General features: G+C 43.5%; 4 protein-coding genes across 4 annotated transcripts; 2 read left to right on the top strand and 2 right to left on the bottom strand.

Moving 5' to 3' along the window:
- Window positions 1-3271: 3271 nt before the first annotated feature.
- On the bottom strand, window positions 3272-7968 carry LOC124676564 (protein THYLAKOID ASSEMBLY 8-like, chloroplastic). The gene is made up of 2 exons (XM_047212605.1): window positions 7463-7968; window positions 3272-4141 (listed from the first exon to the last, which is right to left on the bottom strand). Exons 1-2 carry the CDS (start codon window positions 7826-7828, stop codon window positions 3752-3754), a joined length of 756 nt encoding a protein of 251 aa, XP_047068561.1. The 5' UTR covers window positions 7829-7968; the 3' UTR covers window positions 3272-3751.
- Window positions 7969-12112: 4144 nt separating this feature from the next.
- Window positions 12113-13678, top strand: LOC124673853 (transcription factor UDT1-like). The gene is made up of 4 exons (XM_047209895.1): window positions 12113-12373; window positions 12623-12793; window positions 13299-13475; window positions 13601-13678. The coding sequence occupies exons 1-4, from the start codon at window positions 12113-12115 to the stop codon at window positions 13676-13678; spliced, it is 687 nt and encodes a 228-aa protein (XP_047065851.1).
- Window positions 13679-15699: 2021 nt separating this feature from the next.
- LOC124669816 (probable V-type proton ATPase subunit H) lies at window positions 15700-21634 on the top strand. The gene is made up of 12 exons (XM_047206359.1): window positions 15700-15744; window positions 15954-16024; window positions 16909-17034; window positions 17435-17537; window positions 17637-17709; window positions 18446-18511; window positions 18592-18709; window positions 18816-18977; window positions 19276-19401; window positions 19496-19621; window positions 20452-20631; window positions 21101-21634. Exons 2-12 carry the CDS (start codon window positions 15995-15997, stop codon window positions 21347-21349), a joined length of 1359 nt encoding a protein of 452 aa, XP_047062315.1. The 5' UTR covers window positions 15700-15744; window positions 15954-15994; the 3' UTR covers window positions 21350-21634.
- A 508-nt stretch (window positions 21635-22142) lies between these two features.
- On the bottom strand, window positions 22143-24785 carry LOC124678424 (short-chain dehydrogenase/reductase 2b-like). The gene is made up of 6 exons (XM_047214318.1): window positions 24644-24785; window positions 23697-23743; window positions 23362-23605; window positions 23129-23200; window positions 22766-22975; window positions 22143-22679 (listed from the first exon to the last, which is right to left on the bottom strand). Exons 2-6 carry the CDS (start codon window positions 23729-23731, stop codon window positions 22296-22298), a joined length of 945 nt encoding a protein of 314 aa, XP_047070274.1. The 5' UTR covers window positions 23732-23743; window positions 24644-24785; the 3' UTR covers window positions 22143-22295.
- Between the last annotated feature and the right edge of the window lie 1373 nt (window positions 24786-26158).

Consider the following 26158-nt stretch of genomic DNA (forward strand, 5'->3'; position numbering starts at 1 on the left):
AGGTTTGCAGAAGTACAAGTTTAACTGACACAGGTGGATGTACTCTCACTATAATGCCGTGTCATGTGATCAACTTGGGCTTTGCCAGTGGGGGTAAACTGCTGAAACATAAGAGCATCTCCAGTCGCGTCCCCCAAAGCGTCCCCCAAAGGGATTTGGGGCGCGCCGGACGAAAAATGCGTTCCAGCCGCGTCCCCCAAAGCCCTTTTTTGTCCGGCGCGCCCCTATACGGTGTCCGGCGCCCCGAGCCCGTCCCCGTCCCACCGGGGACGCTCCGGGGACGCCGGACACAACGAAAAGCGAGGCGGGCTCCCACATGTCGGCGACTATTTGCATAAACCGTTGGTTCGCGCCTCTTTTCTCGTCGCTCCTTCCTTCCCGCGCCCCCCACCCCACCGCCGCCGCCGGATTTCCCGGCCGTTTGGGCGTCGATCTCTGCTGAGAGTCGGCACCGTTGTCGCGGCTGGGGCTCCCGCCGGTCGTGCCGCCGCCGCCGCGTCGCCAGCGCGTCCCAGAACGCGCCGTCAAATCCGCCCCGCCTCCTCGCACAGAAGGTGCTCGACGACTTGCCAGGCAGGCGCAATTGCCCGCTGTTTGTTGCGTCGTCTGCCTCGGCGCAATTTTAACCATTGATTTTGCTTTAGCCATGGACAGCGACGATGAGATGGTTGCCCTGCTGCTGGAGGACGAGCAAGCGTTCGACGACGACCTGCGGGAGCATTTGCCGATCATCGCGTCCCTCCAGGACATGCTTGACGCTGAGGCGGAGAAGAGGAAGAGGCCGCGCCGCGGAGGATCAAGGCCGGGAAGAAGGAAGTCGAAGCCCCGGCAGAGGATGGAGGGGCATGCCATGCTGCACAACGACTACTTCACCGAGGATGCAACACAGGCCGACAATTTTCGGCGCCGGTACAGGATGAGCAAGGGGCTGTTCATGAATATCCTCCACGGCGTTCGAGAGTTCGACCCCTACTTCAAGCTCAAGCTCGACGATGTAGGCGTTCTCGGGTTCTCGTCGATTCAGAAGTGCACCGCCGCCATGAGGATGCTTGCATACGGAGCACCTGCCGATACACAGGACGACTACCTTCGCATGAGTGAGTCTACTGCCATTGAGTGCATGTACAAGTTTTGTCAAGCTGTGGTGGGAAAGTTTGGCAAATACTACTTGAGAGGGCCAACTGAGGAAGAGATCGCAAGGATCATGGCACAAAATGCTGCCGGAGGATTTCCTGGAATGCTTGGAAGCATCGATTGCATGCACTGGGCATGGAAGAACTGCCCGTTTGCTTGGCAAGGTATATACAAAGGCCGTCATGGATATTGCAGTGTGGTGCTTGAAGTTGTGGCAGATTATGACCTATGGATTTGGCATTCTTTCTTTGGCATGGCGGGATCACACAATGACATCAACGTGTTGCAGCGGTCTCCGGTGTTCAGCAGACTAGTGGAAGGGCATGTTCCACCATGCAACTATGAGATCAATGGCCACCAATATACCAAAGGCTATTATCTAGCCGATGGTATATATCCAAAATGGGCCACTTTTGTCAAAACAATCTCGAATCCATCAGGTCTGAAGAATTCTCACTTTGCTACGCGACAGGAGGCTTGCAGGGAAGGATGTCGAGCGGGCATTTGGTGTGCTTCAAGCACAATTTGCCATTGTCCGGCACCTGCTCTAAGCTGGTCTCACGACCAAATGTGGGAGGTGATGCAGGCTTGTGTGATCATGCACAACATGATCATCGAGGATGACCGCAAGAATCATGTTAGGTCACATGTTGGTCCCTATGAGTGTCAAGGCCCTCTCGCGGAGGTTGATCATGAGTTGCCTCGCAGATTTTGCTGATTTTCTCGCCATGCACGCAGAGATCCGTGACGAGCAATGTGCATGAGCAACTTCAAGCTGATCTCGTTGAGCATTTGTGGAGGATCAAAGGAAATACCGTGGCACCTTGATGTAGCATCTAGCCATATTTATTATATTCGATTACTTGTTTTATTGTTTGTTGTAATTTAATTTGAAAACAGTCCTCGCAAACATTTTTATTCATATGCTACATTTGATATAAATGGTTTATGTGTTAAAAACATTATTTTAAATGTTTGGGGGCGGCGTTTGGGGGACGCCGCTGGGGAGCGACGTCCCCCAAACGCGGCACGAACGAAACACGTCCCCCAAACGCTCGATCCGGCGCGGTTTGGGGGACGATTTGGGGGACGCGACTGGAGATGCTCTAAGTTAGATTTGACACAGGTGGATGTACACTGAATGTACGGCCGTGTCATGTGATCAACTTGGGCTTGCCAGTTGCCACTGGCATGTCCGGTTAAATTATCAAATGTGGTATAGCTTCAATGTCAACGGTAGGGAACTCCGATGTATCTCAGCTGGTTCAGTATCAACTGAAATGTTGTAGCTGTTTGCAGATCGGTAAGAATCTTCCTCGCGGCACACTGAGATCTTAAAACCATAACGTTACTGGCGATGATCACACAAGAAAAACGAGAAGAGGCTAGTTTTGAGCATAAAATTTTACCAGACATAATATGCTGAAAACTTTAAGCATCCATAGAGGCATTATAACAAAAACAAGTTACTAGTATTTGTCAGAAAAATAGGGGGTTTCACCAAAAAATTGATTTGATACAAGTGGATGCACTCACTGTACTTCTGTGTATCATGTGATCAACTTGGGCTTGCCAGTTGCCACTGCAAGTACGGTTTATATTACCAATGTGATGGTTTCATCGTCAATAGGGAACTTGACGTATCTCGAGAGGGCTGGCTCGGTGTCAGCCTATCAGGTGAAATGTTACTACTGGCTGTTTGAAAATCAGTAAGAATCTTTCTCACTACGGGTCATAAGACGGGAATGATACTGCCGATGGTCACAGACAGAACGTCAAAACTACTCCGTACAGATGAACGCCAGGAAAAGACAAACATTGAGCATAAAATTCATTAAGATGCATAATATGCCCAATAGTAGCATCCATAGAGCAAGTGTCTGCTTTATTATAAGATAAATTATTTATTATTTGTCAGGAACATGTGAACATTTCAAAGTTTTGATTCACTTGACTCTCAGGTTCTTTTCACCAAAAAGGGCTATAAAACAGCCTTGGGGCGAGGCCAGTACAAATTTGTTCAGCGCTAACACAACTTCGAATTGTGAGAAATAGCCGGTGAGCTTCTCAAGTAATAGAAAGAATAAAAATAATAATAATTAGCCTCTAGTCATTCAGGGCTCACCTGACCGGAATCAGAAGTTCATGACCAAGAAATAAAGATGCGGCCATATTCATCAAAAGTAGATTTCTCAAGTGGTTAGGGAAGGAAACATCATGAAAAGTGAGCAGTGTACTATTCTAACAACCTAATCATAGAAGTGGACCCAAAAAAAAAAAGTCACTGTTGCATGTTACTACTCACAATAACCTGGATTACATGGACACACGGTGGCAGTTGTTCAGGTAAATCAATGACCTGATATTTAAGGAGATCGCCTGGACAATGGAATTTGTGTAACCATCGATATAACTAATCTGACCAACAGAACGATCTTTTTGTTTCTCTATGCAATATGACCGTTCATAAATTTTCTGTATATCACCTGACAAATTTCACTCCAAGCATCAAATTCTGGATTCTCGTGATACTTGTAATCCAATAATCAGTGGAGAAATTGGCCGATCTGATAAAGTCTTAAGCTCAGCAGGTTTGTGAGGACATAAAATTTCAACCTTAGTGCATTCCAAATATTTCTTCTGGAGGATCATAGATATGCCTCTCTGGGAACAGCTCTTCAAAATCTTGCTTCACTCTGTTCCTTAATAGTGGGTGAGGTAAAAGACCCTTCAGTAATACCCTGAAAGGCAATTCTTCTGGTGGGTCAGGTGACCTTTTCATGTCCTCGTAAATATTCATTGCATCTGATGGGGAACCATATCTCAAAAATCCTCTTATGACTTCAGCATAAGTCTGTGAGTCAGGAAACAGTTTCTCATCTCTCATGTTACCCCAGATTTCCATTGCTTCATCCATCTTCTTACACTTGGCTAGAGCAATAATTAAATCCTTGTACATGTAAACATCTGGCTTATACCAGTCCTCCTTTTGCATGATCTTAAACATCTGCAAGACAAATGTTCAGAAAGTGTTCAATACATCAACAGAAATCATGAGAAAACATCATCTTCAAATCTGAATATGAAGGAATGAGGTTAAGTTGAATAAAAATTCACTATATTCACTATTACGCATCTACATTCATTTTCAGTGTCATGACAACAATTTTCTGTTTAAATTTGATTATTAACATTTGTCATGCAACAGTTGCAGAGGTGATATAGTGCCACTGAATGTTAGTTTTCAGATGGCCATACTGGGTATGTGGCTTGGAATCACCTTTTTGGTTGGATTGCCATTATCACTCTTCGCCAGGAGCAAATGTGTTCCGTTGGAAGCTACCTCATCTAAACTAATCTTGGTAAAGTCTATGGTTGCAGCTTTGATAAACACATACTCCTAATTCCATACAAAAGAATATTTGGAAACTAAAATACCCCTAAATATAAAATCTTGATGTGATACCTCTGTCAGAGGATAATTCTAACCAAAGAAATTTTTGGCAAAGGGGAAATAGAAGGGAGGAAGTGTTGTTTCTATGATGAGCAAAAAATGATTCAGCATTTTTTCTTCTCATGCCAGTTTACGCAGTTGGTTTGGCAGGTCTTTTTTTGTGGCTTTTAACCTTCCTTCGCCTCTTAATATTTCTAATTTGTTTGGGAAATGTCTATCAGGGTTAAATACATCACTGCAGGCACTGATTCTAGTGGGAGGGTATGCTATTTGTTGGTCTATTTGGAATTGCCATAATGATAATTCTTTAACAAAAAGATAGCTACCAAATTTTGCAAGTTTATTTGTTTGGCAATACATTGGATCCATATTTGGTCCAGACTACAGCATGTAAAGGTGCGGTCCTCTTCGGCCACTGTGTTGTAGCCACTTGGAGATGGATGCTCGTCATTTATTCAGCCAGTATGGATGGCATGTCAGTAATAGGCTATGTGATGCTTGACTTGTATCTGGTCGGGCAGTCCATTGCTTGTTTATGGCTGAGACACTTCTGTATGAAACTAAGAGCTTATTTATTTTAACAAATGGCTGTGTGCACCACTGTAGCACAACCGATGATCTTCAATCAAATACAGTGATCACACAATTCTGTGGAGTTCGCATAGTTAATGAACTGTCATGATATTATTGTATGGTTTTTTAATCAGTGCACACAATATTACACTTATCACTCAGATAGTGCAGATAACAATTACATATACACTAGTCACTTAAGGACTTAACGTCCTATAGTCCAAAACTGGATCCACCTTACATAATCAAACTGGCACACGCATTCAAACAGACAACCACGAACAAAGAGAGAAAAAAATACAGATCAAACAATATAAGAGTTTGACAGACTTGACAAATTTATCTTGCACCAAGATTTCTTTTCCCATAGAAACAAAGCAAAGTTATTTGGAAGTCTGTGCACAGCAATTGTCTCATCATGGACCAAAATAGCCTCTTTATGTAGTTGGTTCAGTGGGTAATTTTTGCGGCTTTTAACCTTCCTCCGTCTCTTAATATTTCTAATTGTTTGGGAAATGGCTATCAGGTTTAAATAAATCACTGCAGGTACTGATTCTGGTGAGAGGGTGTGCTATTTGTTTGTCTATTTCGAATTGCCAGAACGATATTTCTTCAAAAAGGTAGCTACCAAATTTTGCAGGCTTATTAGGTTGGCAATACATTGGATCCGTATTTGGTCCAAACTACAGCATCTGGAGGTGTGGAACTCTGTGGCTACTGTGCTGCAGCCACTTGGAGATGGGCACTTGCATTTGTTCAGCCAGTATGGATGGCATGTCAGTAATAGGCTATGTGATCAAAGAGAGACTTTGCTTCATCTGTTTTGGGAATGCCCACAAAGAATTCAGAATTTATCAGTGTTGCAATCACTAGAAGATATGAGAGGAAAGATAAATCTTCCATTCTACATAGAGATCATTATTTTGGAAGCCTGGGGAATTTGGATTATTCAAATAACAAGATTTTCAAGAACCAAAGTCCATCAATTCAATGATGGAAACATATCCACTACAGTGAGCTGGCTCTGCTTACCCACAGAATGAAGAAGAAACACCTAGATCGTTTCAATGAGTGGAAATGTAATTTGAATTAAATATTTTTTGGTTTTTTTCTGCTTTTTTGCTTCTGGTCACTTGACCTACTTATATATATGAAATATTTTAGTGAGGAACTTCCCCACTGTTTTCCTAATAAAAAAATCTATGTTATGCTTGACTTGTATCTGGTCGGGCAGTCCATTGCTTGTTCATGGCTGAGACTGCTTGTACGAAACTAAGAATCTATTTATTTTAACAAATGGCTGTGTGCATCACTGTATACCTCCTTTTCTAAGAAAACCATATGACAAGTAGCACAAACGATGTTCTTCAATCAAATGATCACAAATTCTCTGGGGGTTGCATAGCTAACTGCCTTGATATTAGTTTTTGGTCCTTTAATCAGTGCACGCACTATCACGCTTATCACTCAGATAGTGCAGATAGCAATTACATATACACTAGTCACTTGAGGACTTAACTTAGCATCCTATAGTACAAAACTGGATCCACCTTACATAATGAAACTGGCACATACATTCAAACAGACAAACACGAACAAACAGAGCAAAATACAGATCAAACAATAAAAGAGTTTAACAGATTTTACAAATTTATCTTGCACCACGATTTGTTTTTCCACAGAAACAAAAGAAAGGTTTATTTGGGAGTCTGTACACAGCAATGGTCTCATCATGGACCAAAATAGCATCTTTCCACATCTTGAACCATAAGATGTATAAGTTTTAATTTATCTCGAGGAATCACAAATATCATCCACCCGTACAGAAGCTCATTCCCCACATTTTGAAGCAAAACTAATTCTGCCTTGGCCCTTGTAAAAGGAATACAATGTGGGGCACACATTCCTCAAAGCATAAATTAGTTCTCGTAGAGCAACTTGAATCTATAACTTGTATAAATTCACTAAACAGTCTGTGTCCCCAATTCCGCACCCACTAATTTTTTTTTTTTTTTGTCTCAACAGCCTGATGTCCAAATGCACCGCCTATACCGCTCAATTACAAATTCATCATATTTTTTTTCGAGGATGACGGGGGGAAATTCATTATATTTCTTTCTCTATCCATCAACTCAAGCAGGTAACTAACATTTCAGTACAAAAGATAAGTTCAATTTAAGGGCAACAAGTGTTCCTCTAATTCACCCACGCTAAACAGAACATCTAAACGAAATTAATCAACACAGGCGTGCTTGTCGCTGAAATCAAAGAGGGGGGGCAGCGAAATGCCTCCTTACGCACCTTGACGGATAGGTCGACCTCCTCCTGGCGCTCGAGCTCGCCTAGCACGGCGAGCTTGTCCGCCTTGAGCAGCCGCGCCACGCTCCGCTTGACGAAGGCCTTGAGCTTCTCCTCGTCCCCCTTGAACCGCTTCATCCCCTGGATGGCGAACAGGGCCTCCTTCCCGATCAGCTTCTTGCTCCGCCACAGCGGCCCGCGCGGGCGCCCGTCGTGGAACGCGCGCCGCCAATCGCCGAAGGGCCGCGGCGGCGGCGGCGAAGGGCCCCCTCCCCGAGCAAGGGCGTGGGCGGAGGAGAGGGGTGAGATGAGAGGCGAGATCTTGAGACGGAGGAGGGTGCGGGAGAGGAGAGCTCGAGAGGCCGCCATGGACTGGGGAACAAAACCCTGGCTGGGTCGGGTCAGCTTGGGCTGGCTGGGTTTAGGGGGTGGAGCCGCGCCGCCGTGGAGACGACGGGTCGACGTTGTGGTGGTTGGGTCTCGCCGAGGTGTGGGTTCGGTTCTTGTTTAGGGCTTCATTGGATGGCATGATTTTTGAACACAGGAACGTGAAAAACATAGTTATACATAAGAATTTCACTGGATTGCAGGTACAAAGCAGAGATTGCAATTTGCAAAATAGAGAAAATAAAAGGAAAAACACACAGAAAAAAAAATCTAGATCCTGCGCGAATGAGTGCAAAAGACGATGTTAAAGTGGATGTTGAAATTCCTATGAGAATGATTGAGGTACAGGAATGCAATCCGTAGTAATTTTGGAGGCTTCATTCTTTGATCCAAGGGGAATCCTTAGAAAAAAATCATATGGATTGGATTCCGCCAAAATTCCTTTAAAAATATTTTGGTTGAAGGAGGCCTTTGGTTGGAGGCTCTTCTACTAGTAGTCATATTTCTTTTTGCTCACTTTTTTTCTCTCTCGAATTGAGACATTTTTGTTGTTGTTAAAAAAATCCAAAACAAACATTTGTCCGGTCTTTCGGAGGATAAATAGACTCCACCTTCGGCGGATACGGTTTGCACGTGGTCCATTGTTGTCGTTTTATATTCGACCGTAATCCACTGAGGGGTGCCTCACGGAGGGGAGAGAGAGAGAGAGAGGGAGACATGGGGTGAGGAGTCACCAGGATGGGGATGCATGAGTTACCTAGCTTCGAAAACCTCACGACGGTGGCGAGGCCGTACTACTATTTGTCTGGAATTATCAGGCAACAAGTGCAAATTACAATGAATTGTGTCTTACCTCTAGAGCTCTCTGGCTTATAAAGTCGTCCGGATCTAAGGTTACAATGGTAGATATCTATTCGGATACGGCTAAATCTAGGTTAAGCTAAGTTATACTATCATGCACGTCACGGATTCGACCGACATATACTATGGGTCGGATCCGACTACTTGTCTCCGGGCTGGACTGCTCCGTCTTGGTTTTCTAGCAATTGGGCCGTCTAGTTAGGCCATAGGCCCACCACTACTTGTGGGCCAACCGGGCTTGCTAGAATTAGGACCTCGTTGTGGTATACCTAGTTGGCATATCCACGACAGTTGTCCAAGTGAATGAGAGTAGGTGCCCTAATTTAGAAGTCAAAATCACAATGGTGAATGCTTAGACGTCTGCAACGAGCTCATTGTGAATGTCACATCGCTGAACTTGCATAAGCACTTGCCGTCAGGTGTGCAATGGCTCTCACTTGGGAGGAATGTTATGACAAGATCATGTTGGTGCCAGGCTGCCTTTTGGTGGTGCCCTTCTTTGGGAGTGGTCATTTAAGACATCAAGAAGGAGATCTAGCAATTTACTTCGTACTCTTTCTAATGTGTCCCTTGTAAACGAAATGAGTCGGCAAATGTTTTAGCTCGCCGTTCTAGAACCTTTGGAACTATTGTATTTCGTTTTCTTGCTCCAGATTGCATTCTAGAGATACTTTGTAATGATTTAATTTGATCAACCAAGTGTTGAGATTTCCCTTATTTTTGTTTTGAACAAGATACACTATGCTAAACAAGTATTGTACTACATCAAGCAAACATAAACAACTATGGTTGATAGTATAATGTAATAAAACACAAAATTTCAAACTTCTTTGAAGTCTTCTTCTTTTACTTCACCTATTATATATTGGCTTTCCACCACAGTTTGATCGAAAATGAACATTTTTTAAAATAGAGGGAGTACCCCGGCCTCTTGTGTCGAAAATATCCTATTTTATTGATTTATTCAAAGAAATCTGACAAAGATCATACATCAAAATGCCTGTAGCCACCATGCAATACTTACACCCGATAATGAGTGAAAATCGGGTGCTCCTATCATCTCCAAGCTTAAAAGAACCGCAACCAAAGAACTCATCTTTAACTCCCCTTTGGCCTTTCTGAATGGAGAATCAATTGATTTTGCCTGGACTTGAGAAAGAGTATTGTTCGTTAATACTTATTGTGTAGCAATTCTTGCCACGCCTCGTCTTCATTTAAAAATTTAAACAACCATTTTCTGAACAAATATTTGTTTTTTAAGTTCGAGCACCTCAACACAAAAACCTTCTTTGGTTTACAACCACTTGGTTACCCAAAAAAATTTATCACTTTGCCAAAAAGAAACATGATCAGTAGAAATTGGGTATTTCGAGAAAAAATAACATAAACTTTGGCAAACTAGGTAGAATAGAATTCCAAGACAAGTTGGACTCCATATGAGAGTAATTTTCCTTGCTGGCATTCAGAAATCCATAATTTTCTATAATGGATAGGTAGCCCGATACCTAAAAGACAAACATCCAGATTCACTTCCAAATAGTTGCTTATACTGGTGCTCTTTTTCTTTTGCTTTATCAAAACAGAAGCTCCCACTCTTGTGAAAATTAATTTTAAGAATGGAGAGTTGCTCGAAGATAGACAATATTAGTTTCATGTTAACAACTTTATATAAGTGGTGTTTCATGAAAAGTATTGTGTCTTCTGCATATATTGCAGGATCGACACTTCGCCCTCAACAAGACGTCAAGACGAGGGATGAGTCCGCCCACTTGGCCATCTTCCTTCACCATTGCAATGCGGACTACCCAGTAGCAATGTTAAAAAGCGTTGGATACAAATTATCATCTTGTCTCAATCGTTTTCTAGCTTTAAAATAGTGTTCAAAGTTACCATCGACTCTAATTCCCACACTTCAACTTTGCACAGGTATCAGTGAGCCCTTCCGTGGTCAAAAGAAAGAAGAACCAACAACAAATACGGGGTACATTTTTATCACAACAATGCCGCGCAGTTCATTCACGTCTTCACTTGCATTTCCATTTTCAGAGATAGATCGACTTGCAAACAGACCCACCCTAGTTGATATGCGGTAACATCTTTGCTGACGAAGAGCAGTAGAGGATGAAAGATCTTATTATGGATTTTTTCGGACCACTTGTGGGCATAGCGTACGCTCCGCCTGACGCACCACAATAACGAAGAACAAGCTCAGACTGACAGCCTACGGAACTCCAACCAAGCAGCATCTGCGCATGTACTCATTGAGATGCAGCGACTGTACGAGAAAGATATCGGGACAAGATGGATGGCAAAGTTTCAGAGATCTGGCTGCATCATTTTCGTAGTACAAGATAGATAGATATCTGCTTGTACCGATCTACCTTTTGAGAATTTCCATGACCCTGCCTGAACGTACACACGCAGAGAGACAGGTCCATCCATCCAGCCACACCTCCATCGTAGCACTACGTCTTTTCGGTTACCAGATTACCCAGAAGACGCAGAGATAGACCGGAGTGTCCCTTCCGAGTTCCGATCAAGTGACGCACTGCTCACTGTTCTGCCGAACACTATCACCGAATACAGCATCTTGTACCGGGAAGAAAGAAATCACAGGGGGTGTTTCAGAGATCTTGCTGTACAATCGTCTGTCCTGTGCAAATCTCAGAATCCCTATAACCTCGTGGCCATAACATGATCATTTCCGAATAATAATGAAAGATGCAGAGTCTACACCTATTTGAATCTCAGTAAAATTATCGGTCTCACTGTTGTCATACTATACACTAGTACAATTGAATTGAGAACCCAATATTTTGCACATCAGTGGTAAGTTAGGTGGCGGGGAACTGCGTTTTAGTCGAATTTTCCTTTAATCCTCCTTTCCTTTTTATTCTGAATTCAAATGAGAGCGTGGCCATGCCTGGATGCAAAATGACACAACCACACCTGAAGCTTTAGCACCTTTTTTCAGTTACCAATGGTGAAGCCATGGAGGAAGCGAGGAAGATGCTCTCACTCGTCGCTAGTACAACACCTCGGTGGTAGTCAACAGCGCAACCAACAGGGGCCAGCCCATCAGGTGCCGCTGCAACCAACTCGCACACACCGGCACGAGGAGAGAGAGAGAGAAGGAGAATGGAGAACCATCTCACTTGCGTTCGCGCCCTGCCTTGGCGGTTGCTTTCTCCGCGAGATTCCTCCCCGGCCGCCCGCCCGCCCATATAAGCCACCGCCTGAGGCGCAAGATGCCCACAAGGCACCGCACCAGCACCGGCAGAGAGAGAGTGGGAGTGAGAGTGAGCGACACTGCACGGCGCTGCCACTGAACGCCCCCTCTCGTTCGGTGGGAGACCGGGAGACAGGCTCATCTTCCTCCTCCATCGATCATCCTCCCACGCAGCAATGCCGCGCCGTCCGAGGGCTGCCCGTGGCGACGGTGGCGGCGGCGGCGCTGCCGAGGACGTGAAGATGGAGGACTTCGTGGAGTCGATGCTCAACTTCGGCGGCGGCGGGGGAGATGAGAGCGAGGACGGGGAGCAGCTGCCACCGTCGGGGGAGGCGACGGGGTACAAGTCCAAGAACCTGGACGCCGAGAGGCGGAGGAGGAGCCGGCTCAACGGCAACATCCTCGCGCTCAGGGCCGTCGTGCCCAACATCACCAAGGTGCGGCCTATTCATGCTAGCTTGCTTCCTCTTTCCCAGCAGCGATTTTAATTAGTCGGACTGATCACGCCACCGAAATTAGTCGCTGAATAATTTGTTTGTGTTTCTCAAGCCATGTCTGTCTCGTTTATGTGTTCGCACGCAAAGAACAAAATAATAATCAGAACTGCTTCCTCATGGGAGAAAATTCAGTTGCCGTTCTCTCACATGATGTACCCATTGGTTTACCTGTCCGGTACGTGTTTTCAGATGAGCAAGGAGTCCACCTTGTCGGACGCAATCGATCACATCAAGAAGCTCCAGAACGAGGTCCTTGAGCTGCAGACCCAGCTAGCAGACTCCCCAGGCGAGGCCCCGGAGAAGCAAGGCAGCGCGTCGTGTTCAGAATCGTTCGCCCCCACGGACAGCATCCATTACCAGGTACTACCTGCTGTTATGGCATGAACTGAACACTAACATAGTGGTTAAAATAACTGAAAGACAATGTCAGGGCAGCATCGGGCTTAACTTGACCTTTTAAGATCAACCATTGCACATGTATGGAACCTAAAATTCAGATCAACCAATGCCACAAAACATAATTGTTCAACTTCACCACACTGACCAAGTACTTTTCACCAACGAATGGCCACTTAATTGCATTTCCTTGAAGTTGCCTAACTTATATTTATTCCAACATGCTTCTAAACACAATTAAACCAAGGCAAGAAATTCACATTTTTATTTGGTCTAGTAAAGTAGTCATATAATTTGTTTCCCCTAAAAAACCCATGTAATTTCAAACTTCCAAGTTTGTAAAAGAAACACAAATTTAGAAGCCACGAAAGAAAAACATCAGATATCGAATTATCAAATTCGTCCCTTATTTTCCTGCCAAACTTTAGTTGTGATATCCTGCTAATTTTCTCACACTACATGTTCACAGGGTCAGGTTGAGCTGATACCTCTGGGTTCATGCAAGTACAACCTCAAGATATTTTGGACCAAAAGGGCAGGCCTCTTCACCAAGGTGCTGGAGGCACTCTACAGCAACAATGTGCAAGTGCTTAGCTTGAACACCATCACCTTCTATGGTTATGCAGAGAGTTTCTTCTCCATTGAGGTAAAATTACCCTCACAACTTTGGCTACAGCAGAAGATGAGAGATCCTACTGAACTTCTGAACCTGTTCTTGTTATTAGTTTTCTGATAAGCCGAACGGCTTCTTCTCTATGTCCCCATGCGCAGGTGAAGGGTGAGCAGGATGCTGTGATGGTGGAGCTAAGGAACATCCTCTCCAGTATTGTGGAGGTTCCAAGCATTTGACTCTTTGAGGCACTTGCGGATAATAACTCACAGAACTCATGTTAGAGAACACGTACTATATGATTCTGTGGAAGCACCTTCTCTTGTTAGAAAAAAAAAGAAGGGAACTCTAGTGTGGCATAGACTTTGTGTAGGGCGCATACAGAGATACATGTTGAGCTGACAAAAAACTGACTCTGGAAAGTCTGAACTCTTGTTAATTAACGAGGCGAGGCAAAGTTCTTTGCCTCCAATTTCGGGAAATGTCTGAATTTTGTGTTGAAGTTGAACCCAGAGGTGCACTGAACCTGTGAGTGGAGAATTCACATCAGAATTCGCCATTTTCTTTATTTTTCTGCACTAATAGTGTGGGTGGAATTATAATTCATACATGCAGCAACCGAACCTGATCTTGACAGATTGAATTTCATGAAACCTGTAAGTTACACGATGACAGTGAAAAATGCCCAGATATTTTCAGAAAGTTTTTTTTGTGGAGAAAAGGGATCTCTCTCCGATTTCATTAACGAAAAGGTCTATTGAGTAATTGAACGAATATTAGAGTAAGTTCACTATCTCCAACGAGCTATAATCATGGCAAGAGGTTCTAAAAAAAAATCATGGCAAGAGCCTAGATTGCAAGATATTTTCAGAAAGATAGGGTCCCCCCCCCCTTGCGTTACATTGCACTAATCAATGAAACGAAAGCGAAGCATCCATGTGTCAGTGAAGCGAAAACACGAAGCACAATTTTTTCCTGAATTGCAACCATGAAATTGCAATGTGTGCAACGATCGGATGCACATCATGTCTAAACCCAGTATCTTATTAGTAGAACGATTAACCTGTTCCGTGCATCCAACCTAGGAAGCGCAGATATTTCACTTTGTCGCTGTACTGTATCGGATACTGCACGGATACTAGATACTGCGTGGATACTGCCCGATACGTATCTACCGATTTTTGAATTAAAGAAAAGGAAAAAAGAATACCGATAGAACTCAGTTTGCGAAAATCAGATTGAAGAAAAACAACAGAGGTACCTTGCGGAAGCTCGGAGAGAAGGGGAGGCTCCCGACTCGACAACCTAAACAGAATCCCACGCCTCCCTGACGGCCGCCATCCGCCGGCGACCGGCGGCGGCGCTGCTCCATGGCGAAGAGTAAGTTGTCGATGTTCCAGTTACTGCTCCGAAAGAGATGAAGAGTGGTATAATTTGATGGTACGAAAAAGTCACAAAACCTATCTAGGGTTTCGTCCTCTTCGCCGCGATACCGTCGATCTGCTCCGCCTCCGGTAGCCTTGGGGTTTTGGAGGTGTGGTAGACCACGGTTCCTCGCCGGAGGGAAGTTTTCGTTCTTAATTTAGTTTGCTTTTCAGTTTCTTTTCTGGGATGCTGAGGCGGCAGCTACATTCTGACGTCAGAATAAGATTCTCTCCGCCTTATCCTCCCTCCGATGGTGCATGTAGCGCTGACGGAGGCCGCGTGGAGTTGTGTGCCCGTCGGACCTCCTGGGATCTGATCGGTTTTCGTGTTTGTTGGTGTGGTTTCATGTCAGTCTCTTTCGATGTACGGTTGTCATCATTGACGATGGTTGCTGCTCTGGTGCGCTGGTCTTTTGGGAAATTAGCACGACGACTTCCCATCTGCCTACTAGACCAAGCTCTACTACGACAAGTTTTGACTGGTTCCGATGATGGAGGGGCGAGGACAGTGGCGCGCCTTCGGCTCGTGCTAGTGTCTATAGTCATTGCTAGGTGGTTCAAGTATAATTTGTATTTTTCTTTGTTTTTTATAAGCTATTTGTACTACCGTTGATGATTATTAATAGATTGGTGGATTTCTTAAAAAAAAAAAAGAGCATAAGAGTGGCTGTAAGATTCGCGCCAAGGGCAGGTATAGCCGAGCACGACACCTCCTCCACGTGGCCAAGTACGCGACGTGGGCCCCACCTCCATAAGGACTCGGCCACTCGTCTGTCTCTGGCTCTCATCTCTAATTTCTCCCCCTTCCCTCCTGTCTCTCTCAGATCTCTTCCCCCCACATCGTCTCCAACCTACCTCCTCTCCTTCGCCCATCGCGCCAGGTGAGCTCGAAATCCGCCATCTTCCCCCTTCTCCTGCTTTGCTCGCCGGAGTCGCTCGCGCCAGCAGGTTCCGCCGCTCGCCGGCGCTTCGTGCGCGCGCTCTTTCGCCGGATTTTCGTGGATGCGGGCTGTTTCGTCGCTTCGATCCGATCTTTTGTCCCGAGGGGATTCCGATCTGATCCGTGACCCGGACGGCTTTGATTGTGCAGGCGTGGGCGCCCAGGGTGGTGGAGTTTGACCTGCCGCCGCGATGGATCGCGCCGAGCTCACCACCGACCAGGTCAGTGCACGCTTGGGATTTTGCCCGCCCGGCGGATTTAGTTTCTGATGTGCCTAGCGTGCATTGTAATTTGCATCGCCATACCCATAATGCGTGTCGCCAGCTCCGTATTGGTAAGGTTGTTTTTTTCATGAATTATATGCAAGCATTACTGATCCTTCATCCTTGAGTTGGATCAGGCCACACGAGGCTCGTACCTGATTGTATAAGGGTGTGACACGAATGTGTAATGATAAGAAGCTAGCTTTGGTGTACTCAGATTTTAGGACGCGCTGGGTGTACGAGTTAGCTTGATGGCACGCATTATCTTGATCTGACATCTTAAGAATTCAGGAGTACCTTTTGTGATTGAACAGTGCAAACGACATGCTTATGCATTTGGTTTCTGCAACCGGGATTGAACAGAGCCTATGGTTTTTCTTTTTGTCAGAAATAAAACGTGTGGGCTGTTTCTGTAGGATAATTTATGGTAGAATCGTTTCTTTTTTGTGGCAAAGGGATGGCTAACTGATTGTATCCAGAGAGTCAAATCGTTGTGTGAGAGCAGATGTGGTTCCATTTTTTACTCTCCCTCAGTACTTGTGGTTGGTTCCTTGTTAGATAGTTTAATTCATGAAATATTTTCAAGTGTTACTGATATTTGAGTTCAACCACATATTGGGTCTGATCACATATGTTAAGGTACATGAAGGTGGTCAACCTGATTGTATGATGGTGCCAACCTGATGTGGAAGGGCATTAGGGTAGCTACCAAAAAGTATGAGGGTAGTACCCAAATAGTGTGTTCACATGCGCGCCATTTGTTTCTCTCTAACCTTGAAAATAGTAAAGGGATTTTTTTACGATGTATTAACTATCTTATTATCCTCGTTCTGTATTTCAAGGTTCTCAAGCGCGACATTCCATGGGAGTCGTATATGTCAACTAAGCTGATCTCTTCGACAGACCTTCAGCTTTTAAGGCGTTATGACCACAAACCAGAAGCTCAGAGAGGTCCGTTGCTTGAGGAGGTGAGTAGCTTTATTGTCTTTGATCTATTTATCTTTGCGGTAAATAGCTTAGAAAACACCACTGTATAACTGCATTTTGTCGCCATCTTTTATTGTTGAAGTTCTACCGCTGAACTCTGATATGTAATGTCATAGCTTGTGCATTCTGCATCTGAAGATCACCATTGTTCTCGCGTGCCATAAAATCATTGGAATTAGTCTATGCTATTGGTTTAGCATTTTAGAGGTTCACTTTTAAACACTACATGTATTTTTTTCTCCTCCAAGAGAATCCTTAGTGTCAATAGTACCTTCTATTTGTGATTCCAGTGATCACTGCCAAATATTTTAGACTCCATAAATTTAAAAATTAAGTAACTTTGTAATGGAATGGTTTCTGAAAATTTTCTACCTTTCATAGGACGGGCCATCCTACGTTCAACTTTTTTTGAATATCTTGCGGAGCATCTCTAAGGAAGAGACCGTGGAATATGTGCTTGCCCTCATTGATGAGATGCTTGCAGGTGCTCAACTACTCATCCACTTGATTAAACTATTTGTGAGTGTGGTATTTATAACTTTTTGTATCAGTTGGAGTGTTAAATTATTGCCTTTGTTTTCAGCAAATCCTAAACGGGCAGCACTGTTCTATGACAAATCTCTCTCTGGTGAAGACATTTACGATCCTTTCCTAAGGCAAGTATTATAGATATTTGGAGTCATATATTGTGTTGTATTCATCATCTTAAAAGCTGGACACCTCATTTATACTGTACAAAAAAGCGAAAATAGGCTACATCATGGTAATTGTGCACCAATTCATGCGGAGAAGTCAGTTGGTGTATGAGCAACCCATGGGAAGAGTACAGGTGTTACATTTATTTGTTTTGTCTGCTAATTGAATGGTTTAGAAAACATATTTACTAGAAATGCCATCCGATTTTGGAACGAGTTGGTCCTAGGATGGGGTCAACTCATTGTACTAACGGAACAAAACCTGTACTATTTAATGGTTGCTTTCAACTCGCCAAACGAATTTTATTGGATTGAATGACAATTGTATTCTGCAAAATGGAGCTAACTTTAGTTGATCTCAAAATGTATTATCAATATTTTACATATACTGGTAGTCTGGCACTTTATTTGCTCGGACTCTTAATTGTCCCTGGTGCCATCCAAACTGGTGCCACTTGATAATTAGTATTTACCATATTGTTGCCCCTCTTGAGACTTCACACTGTTCTGTATCCATCATTCAATCCCTTCAACTAAAGTTGGATACCAAGCCAGCCTGTGAATGAACCATTTTTACCTTGCACCATCTCTACTGGAATGGGCTGAGCCCATATTTCATATGCTATCACCAGCTTTTTCCCTGTATTAGTTTGCTCTCTGGCTATCATATTTAGCTCACAAAATTACCACTTTCCAGATTGCTCTGGAAAGGTAACTGGTTCGTACAAGAAAAAAGCTGCAAGATATTGACCCAGTTAATAAGGTACATTCTGTTTATATATTCAAATGATTGTATCGTGGTTTTCCTTATTCTGGACTATCTAACTATATATATGCTTATAGTGCGAGACCTAAGCTTCAGAATGGCATGGTTCCAAATGGAGAGGCCTCAAATTCAAAGAGCAAGCTTACATCAATTCATGATGTGTTGAAGGGTTTGGTTGATTGGCTCTGTTCTCAGGTCAAAAACTTGTGAAGTGTCCTTTTGGTTTATTATAGCTTTGCATGTATTGTGCTATGAAAATAGTGTTCATGAGCTCTAAACTCAAGAATGGTATGCTTTGCAGCTGAGGAACCCCACCCACCCGAACTGTTCTATTCCTACTGCTACCCATTGTCTTGCCACTTTGCTAAAGGAGATATATGTCAGAACTTTATTTGTTCAGGCAGATGGTGTTAAATTGCTCATTCCTTTAATATCTCCAGCTTCAACACAACAGTCAATTCAGGTGATTGTTGTGGCCCTTAATAAGATATAATTGAAATATGTATGCTTTTTCTCTGTCAAGAACACAAGTTGGGCTTTCCTTGCTCAAATTGCCCATGGCGTTCCTTTTAGATTTACTGGATGCATGCATGCCCCTGTTCCACCTAAAATTCCATTTGGCTAATCTTATTAACATGGACAATCATCTTGGGTTAATATGGACATTTATCAATTCTTTAATCATCCCAATTGTAGATAACAACGGTAACCTTTTCATCTTCTGTACATCGTGAACTCACCCCTTGTTGTATCCTGTGCAGCTCCTATATGAAACCTGCCTTTGTATCTGGCTTTTATCCTTCTATGATGCAGCTGTTGATTATTTGTCCACTACAAGGGTTTTGCCAAGACTTGTAGAAGTTGTCAAAGGCTCTACTAAAGAGAAGGTGAGCTTTGAAGTTTTCTTGTTTTATTATGTTATCACATTTCCTTCATATCTGAAATACTAAGATAATCTTTTCCATTTTCTTATTTTTGAAGGTTGTCAGAGTTGTCGTGATGTCCTTCCGTAATTTGCTGGCAAAGGGTGCATTTGCTGCCCAAATGATTGATCTTGGGTTGCCACATATAGTACAGAACTTGAAAGCTCAAGCATGGAGTGATGAGGTGAGGATGTTGCAGAACCTTTTGAATGTCAATCATTCCATTGAGAATTGCAAGCATTCCTTTGAAGTCTGTCAACAGCTGAAACATTGCTTAAGACCTATTTTGGGCGGAAATTGTGGGTAGATGCATGCCTAAGAATGAACAACCTGAAATATATTCCCTTCTAGGAGTCTAATGAAGTAAAATGATACTCCCTCTGTTCCTTGATATAAGCCATATAGTTTTTGGCATGGAAATTAAAGAACGCACATTGAGGAAAAATTACACCAGGTTTGGCCAGGATTACCACTGAACAATTGACGCGAGAAAATAGAGGACTTCGCATAAGATAAGGAATCCCTTCAAAAATTGCCGAGACAAGTGGTGCAACGCAATACACCTTATATTGTGGAATTTTTCCAAAAAAGTATATGGCTTATATCTAGGAACGGAGGGAGTATATATTTTTAATTTTCCTTTTATTACTGTTTACTCTAAATGAGTACACTCTTTAATTTATTTTCTTGTTTGCTCAAGGTTTCTGTGTTCTAGTCCCAAACTACTCATGCCAACCTTGGTAGTTTGATGGATTTATTTGCTTGTTAACTCTACAAAGAGCTGCCGGCACATTGACATTTATGACAGTGATCTTGTCCGTAATATACTGCCAGTGTGATATGATGCATGTGATTGCAGGATCAGAGAGATTTAGGAGCATCTTGAAAAAAATTGTGTGGAACTTGGGAACCAATGCAAACATAAATTAGTGTACAATTATTTAGTTTGTTGTGCATTCTGTTGAGCCTGATTAATACCTCTTTGAACTGACATTTTATTGCCTCTGCACCCAGGATTTATTGGATGCACTGAATCAACTAGAAGTAGGCCTCAAAGAGAACCTTAAGAGGTTGAGCTCATTTGATAAATACAAACAGCAAGTTCTTCTTGGTCATCTCGATTGGTCTCCAATGCACAAAGACCCAAACTTCTGGCGGGAGAATATTACTAATTTTGAGGAAAATGATTTCCAGGTATGTCCTGTTCTTTCTCGATTGAAAATGTGAACAATTAAGAATATCTTGTGGAACTTCCTGCAAAACTTTCCTCTTCTGTGTCATTTCATGGAATAAATCCTTCTATAATCCAAAGTGACCTACCAATCTAGTTTAGATTTGGTCCAGTTCTCCTATGCTAAAACCTTTTTTCCACTTATGTTTAGTTCCAGTGCAGCAAGTTAAGACACCAGTGCACGAAACACCCTAGATTGCACTCTCACTCCTGTTGCAGTGTTCTTCCATATGGTTAACTAGTTTTATGGACCCTTTTCGGCAATTATAGACAAGTATATACATATACGCTATTTGGCTCCAACCCAGCTGACACACAATAGCATCTGCTTTCGCTGTTTGCAGTTAGCACCAGCCGAGCTTTGTCTAATATTGTTCAATGAAGTTAAGTCTAAATTTTCTGTATTGTGGAGTGACACCGTCAGTTTTGCAGATCCTACGTGTCCTTATGACAGTCATCGACACCTCGACCGACACTACTGCTCTCGCCGTTGCCTGCTATGATCTCTCGCAGTTCCTTCAGTACCACCCTTCTGGCCGCTTGGTAGTGGCAGACCTGAAGGCGAAGGACCGTGTTATGAAACTCATGAACCATGACAACGGCGAAGTGAGGAAGAACTCCCTACTCTGCGTGCAGAGGCTCTTCCTCGGCGCCAAATATGCTAGCTTCCTGCAGGCTTAAGACCAGGAATTTTGTATTTATATGAAGCGTTAGATCCACAGAACCCCATGCCGTTTTTCATAATGGCGAAACGATGATTGAGAATGTGAGACCTCGAAAATTCTTGTCCAGTATATCCTGTTGCTATTTGATTTATGGAACTGTTGTATAATAAATAATCTCAGCTATTCCTTGCTCGATGTAATAAAGTGTTCATCTGTAGTGCTACTTTCCTCTGAACAGTGCTGTTGTCCGAGGAAAGAAAATAAGATGCACGATTTATGTAAATTGTATTCATTTTTTTTCTGGGAACTGATTGTTGTAGCTTGCCTTTGGGTTTTTTCCTTGTGAATTTCTTGTTATCGCACCTCTCTCTTTTGTGAGAAGAACTGAGATTGATCATGCCATGCGATTTGCTAACTCACAGCTTAAGTAAAACTTGCATAGTTATTATCCTTGGTAGTGTCAAAGGGGAAGGAACTTTTATCACTGGAGCTCCCTCCGTTACTAAATAGTATAAGGTGTACAGTAGGAAGGAACTTTTATCCTTGTAGTAAAACTTGCTTATTGTTCATACTAGCACTTCCCCCTTTTCTAAATATAAGATGTTTTTGACCGCTCAAATTGAACTGTATGAAGTGTTATATTTAGGAACAAAGGAAGAAACTTCTCTTAGTGGAGCTCTCATCACTTGAGCTGTGATGAATTTTATATCTGGATTTGTCATCAATATCTAAAAGTCTCATGTTTTTAATTACTATGCTTGATTATTTGATTGTATCATTGTTGCTAAAACATACACCTTCATACCACAGATAGAGACTGTCCATCTATTAAGTCTCAACAATTTCCAAACACAATCATTAAAATCAAATTTCCAAACAAAATCATGAAAATCAAAGCCTGGCTCACCACTAAGATACATTGCTTGATATTGTTTCGAGTCCTTGAACTCAGTTACACAACCTTAAACAAAAGAGGCCTCTTCTGTTCCGTCAAAGTACGCTCCTGTTGGTCCTTCCCTCGGCGCAAGTGCCACAGTCACAGGGCCTCTTGCGCCTTCCGCGACGGTTAGATCCCCGGTGTGGAAGTTGCCGTCGGTATTGACATGGCCAGGATTTACGCAGTTGATGCACAGCGAGGTGTGCTTCTTTGCAAGAACTCTGGTGTAAGCGTTCACCAGGGCCTTGGACACTCTGTAGGCCGAGGGCCCTTTCTCGATTGGCCATCCACGTTGATCCAGCTGATCATTCTTGAAGTCCTCTAGGAACAGTTCAGACAGTTCGTCCACCCTCTCTACAGATAGCTTGTCGATGTCGTTAAGCTCCTGTTTAAGTTCTCCACTGAAAACCTGGTTTTGAAAAATGAATGTTACTTCATGAAACACCCTCAATCTAACTTATATGGTACTATCATTTTTGGGATTGGATAGAGTACCCGCAGTAATGCGATAAAAGACGAGAGGTTAACAACTCTTGCATCGGAGGAGGATAGGAGGAGAGGAAGCAGCGCTTCCGTGACATTCTTGGTGCCGCCATAGTTTGTTTTTAGACATTCTTCTGCTTCCGCATAAGTCTCTGTTGACCGCTTGTCCACCCACTCGAGCCTCTCCGTTGCACTCATGCTTGTAAACTTCTCTGATGAAATCTAGGATTCCATTGCAAAAATTGTAGTGGTAGTACTATGATTATCAATCTACTTTTTCATGAACTGAAGAAGTATTAACTCATCTCTAGACTAATTTACTATTTATTTTTTTGAAATTAGCGAGGTCGAAGAAATAAAAGGAACTAAGCCAACCACTTCCTGAACAGCTGCCGGGTCTGGGTCTCCGACGTCTACCGTCACCCCGAGGATTGCTGCGTTATTGACCTGCAACACAGGATAAACCTTATGCATATTGTACAACAGAACTAACTATACAACTTTTGTCGCGTATAATTCCATATTAGCAGCACACCATACACAGTTGCGAAGGAAACTAAACATTGCTATTGTGACAAAAACCACTCAAAAGGAAAACCAAACCGTACCAATATGTCTAGCTTGCCAAACTTATCCTTGACAAAATCTGCCAAACGAGCAGCGCTCGACGGCTCGCTTATGTCCAGCTGATGGAACATGACATCTGATAGTCCGAGCTCTCGAAGAGCATCGACTGCTGCGGTACCCCTCTTTTCATCCCTGGCTGTCAAGACGACCGTGATTCCGCTGGACGCGAGCTGCTTGCATATCTCCAATCCAATCCCTTTGTTGCCACCGGTCACCACGGCAACCCTGTATGAAGAGAGCAACCAAATTAGCCATTCAAGAGGGAAGCCAAATTTGGGGTTAACATCGTTCGAAGAAACAGGAGATTGAGGCTTACCTTTGTTCAGATGAGCTGATGAAGCTTCCTTCCATTGGGGAAAGATTCTGGCCGGAAAGGGAATGAGGAGTCGCTCAGTTTGAGTTGAACATGGCAGAAGTGCTAGGCTATACCTTTGCGTACGAGACAGTAAAATAATACAGTAATAATGTTCAACTGAAAGAACATAGATGGAAAAACAGAGAGCATGCTACTACACAGAGAGCATGCATAAACATTGGCTTTACAGTTTACACGACAGCTGACAGGTAATAAACGGAACTCCTGGATTCACTTATGCATCCGCTTGATGGGGGTATCTTTAAATAAGGAACCTCATAATTTATGCAAATTTACGGCTTCAGGTGTTTTTAGCATCAAATTAGTGTACGCGGATTTAGTGAATGGATACACATTTTTTTTGGAAAATATCTCTGGAAGTTGAAAATGGCACTAAAGATAAAAGTATTTACATGGTTCATAAATAAAAAAAGTGTTGCTCACGCGAGATAATTTAGCTAAAAGTAAAGATATGGTTTCAAAATAAAATCCCACTAAGGATAAAGGTATCTATTGATGCAGAGACGCGGTATCCCCATTTCGAAAGAAAAACTACACAGTGATGCACTAAGGGGAATACCTGGAATCATATCCTAGTTTATCCTTATTGTGACCAGCTGTTTAGATATAACTAGAACATAATTAGACAATCTACAGGTGCCACAAACCAGTTATTCCTTCCTGAACTGCACCTTGTCTATCCTCAAAAAGTAAACAACCAATTCAGACGAACAAGCTAACGACGATTCCAAACTATCCTTATTACAGCCACTAAAACCTAGAGTAGCAGCCCCAGTGCATGATTACAGCACACACGCTCTCACCTGAGCTCAGCTAATTAAAACAACGGAATGTCGCAGCGACAAGGTAAAGAAATCACGGGAGCTCAGCTAGGACGCGGCACTCACCTGAGCGGATCGGAGCCGGGAAGGGTGTGAATGTGAGGGGATAAGAGAACGGAGCAAGGAAATGGAGTCTATAAATAGCAGGCAGTGATGGCGAGCCGAGCACAGACTTTTCTCCTCCGCTGTGGCGCAGCTGTGGTGGGGATTTCGCGACCAAAGAAGGGAGAGGAAGGGCGACGTGGTCGAATTATCAGTTGTTTCGTTCCAGATTTTTTCAAGTGCCAAAAGTTTCTTCGGTTTTTCTCCACGCTGGGGACTGTCATCAACACTTTATGTAGCAATCGGTTGGTGAGCAATCTCTATGCGCAATAGTATAATGCCAGAGCTACGGAAATGAGGTGGAAGTTAATCTGCACTGAGATGGACTGCTTCCCGTGATTACCTTTAACCCCACCTTTCTCTACGCCCATCCGTGAAAATGTATGTGATTACCGCTTTAGAGCATCTCTAGTCGCGTCCCCCAAACCGTCCCCCAAACCACGCCGGATTGAGCGTTTGGGGGACGTGTTTTGTTCGTGCCGCGTTTGGGGGACGTCGCTCCTCAGCCGCGTCCCCCAAACGCCGCCCCCAAACATTTAAAATACTTTTTAACACATAAGAGCCATTTATCAAATGTAGCATATGAATAAAAATGTTTGCGAGGATTGTTTTCAAATTAAATTACAACAAACAAGTAAACAAATATAATAAATATGGCTAGATGCTACATCAAGGTGCCACGGTATTTCCTTTGATCCTCCACAAATGCTCAACGAGATCAGCTTGAAGTTGATCATGAACATTGCTGTCACGGATCTCTGCGTGCATAGCGAGAAAATCAGCAAAATCTGCAGGCAACTCATGATCAACCTCCGCAAGAGGGCCTTGATACTCATAGGGACCAACATGTGACCTAGCATGATTCTTGCGGTCATCCTCGATGATCATGTTGTGCATGATCACACAAGCCTGCATCACCTCCCACATTTGGTCGTGAGACCAGCTTAGAGCAGGGTACCGGACAATGACAAATTGTGCTTGAAGCACACCAAATGCCCGCTCGACATCCTTCCTGCAAGCCTCCTGTCGTGTAGCAAAGTGGGAATTCTTCAGACTTGATGGATTCGAGATTGTTTTGACAAAAGTGGCCCATTTTGGATATATAACATTGATACGTCTCCGACGTATCGATAATTTCTTATGTTCCATGCCACATTATTGATGATATCTACATGTTTTATGCATACTCTATGTCATATTTATGCATTTTCCGGCACTAACCTATTAACGAGATGCCGAAGAGCCGATTGCTTGTTTTCTGCTGTTTTTGGTTTCGGAAATCCTAGTAAGGAAATATTCTCGGAATTGGATGAAATCAACGCCCGAGTTCCTATTTTGCCACGAAGCTTCCAGAAGACCGAAGAGAAGACGAAGTGGGGCCACGAGGTGGCCAGACACCAGGGCGGCGCGGCCTAGGGGGGGCCGCGCGGCCCTAGCGTGTGGGGCCCCCGTGACTCTCCCGACTCCGCCCTTCCGCCT

The sequence above is a fragment of the Lolium rigidum genome, chromosome 7 (genome assembly GCF_022539505.1).
Source record: "Lolium rigidum isolate FL_2022 chromosome 7, APGP_CSIRO_Lrig_0.1, whole genome shotgun sequence".
Taxonomy (NCBI): Eukaryota; Viridiplantae; Streptophyta; class Magnoliopsida; order Poales; family Poaceae; genus Lolium; species Lolium rigidum.

What these genes read in the sequence shown, in the direction of transcription:
- LOC124676564 (XM_047212605.1), bottom strand. Translation starts at nt 7,828, where the DNA reads ATGGCGGCCTCTCGAGCTCTCCTCTCCCGCACCCTCCTCCGTCTCAAG. An exon ending in AGGTCGACCTATCCGTCAAG is followed by an intron (nt 4,142 to 7,462) that starts GTGCGTAAGGAG and finishes TTTGTCTTGCAG; the next exon opens with ATGTTTAAGATCATGCAAAA.
- LOC124673853 (XM_047209895.1), top strand. Translation starts at nt 12,113, where the DNA reads ATGCCGCGCCGTCCGAGGGCTGCCCGTGGCGACGGTGGCGGCGGCGGC. An exon ending in TCGTGCCCAACATCACCAAG is followed by an intron (nt 12,374 to 12,622) that starts GTGCGGCCTATT and finishes ACGTGTTTTCAG; the next exon opens with ATGAGCAAGGAGTCCACCTT. An exon ending in CGGACAGCATCCATTACCAG is followed by an intron (nt 12,794 to 13,298) that starts GTACTACCTGCT and finishes ACATGTTCACAG; the next exon opens with GGTCAGGTTGAGCTGATACC.
- LOC124669816 (XM_047206359.1), top strand. Translation starts at nt 15,995, where the DNA reads ATGGATCGCGCCGAGCTCACCACCGACCAG. An exon ending in CAACACAACAGTCAATTCAG is followed by an intron (nt 18,978 to 19,275) that starts GTGATTGTTGTG and finishes TATCCTGTGCAG; the next exon opens with CTCCTATATGAAACCTGCCT. An exon ending in AAGGCTCTACTAAAGAGAAG is followed by an intron (nt 19,402 to 19,495) that starts GTGAGCTTTGAA and finishes TTATTTTTGAAG; the next exon opens with GTTGTCAGAGTTGTCGTGAT.
- LOC124678424 (XM_047214318.1), bottom strand. Translation starts at nt 23,731, where the DNA reads ATGGAAGGAAGCTTCATCAGCTCATCTGAACAAAG. An exon ending in TTGGCAAGCTAGACATATTG is followed by an intron (nt 23,201 to 23,361) that starts GTACGGTTTGGT and finishes CCTGTGTTGCAG; the next exon opens with GTCAATAACGCAGCAATCCT. An exon ending in CGGCAGCTGTTCAGGAAGTG is followed by an intron (nt 22,976 to 23,128) that starts GTTGGCTTAGTT and finishes ATGGAATCCTAG; the next exon opens with ATTTCATCAGAGAAGTTTAC.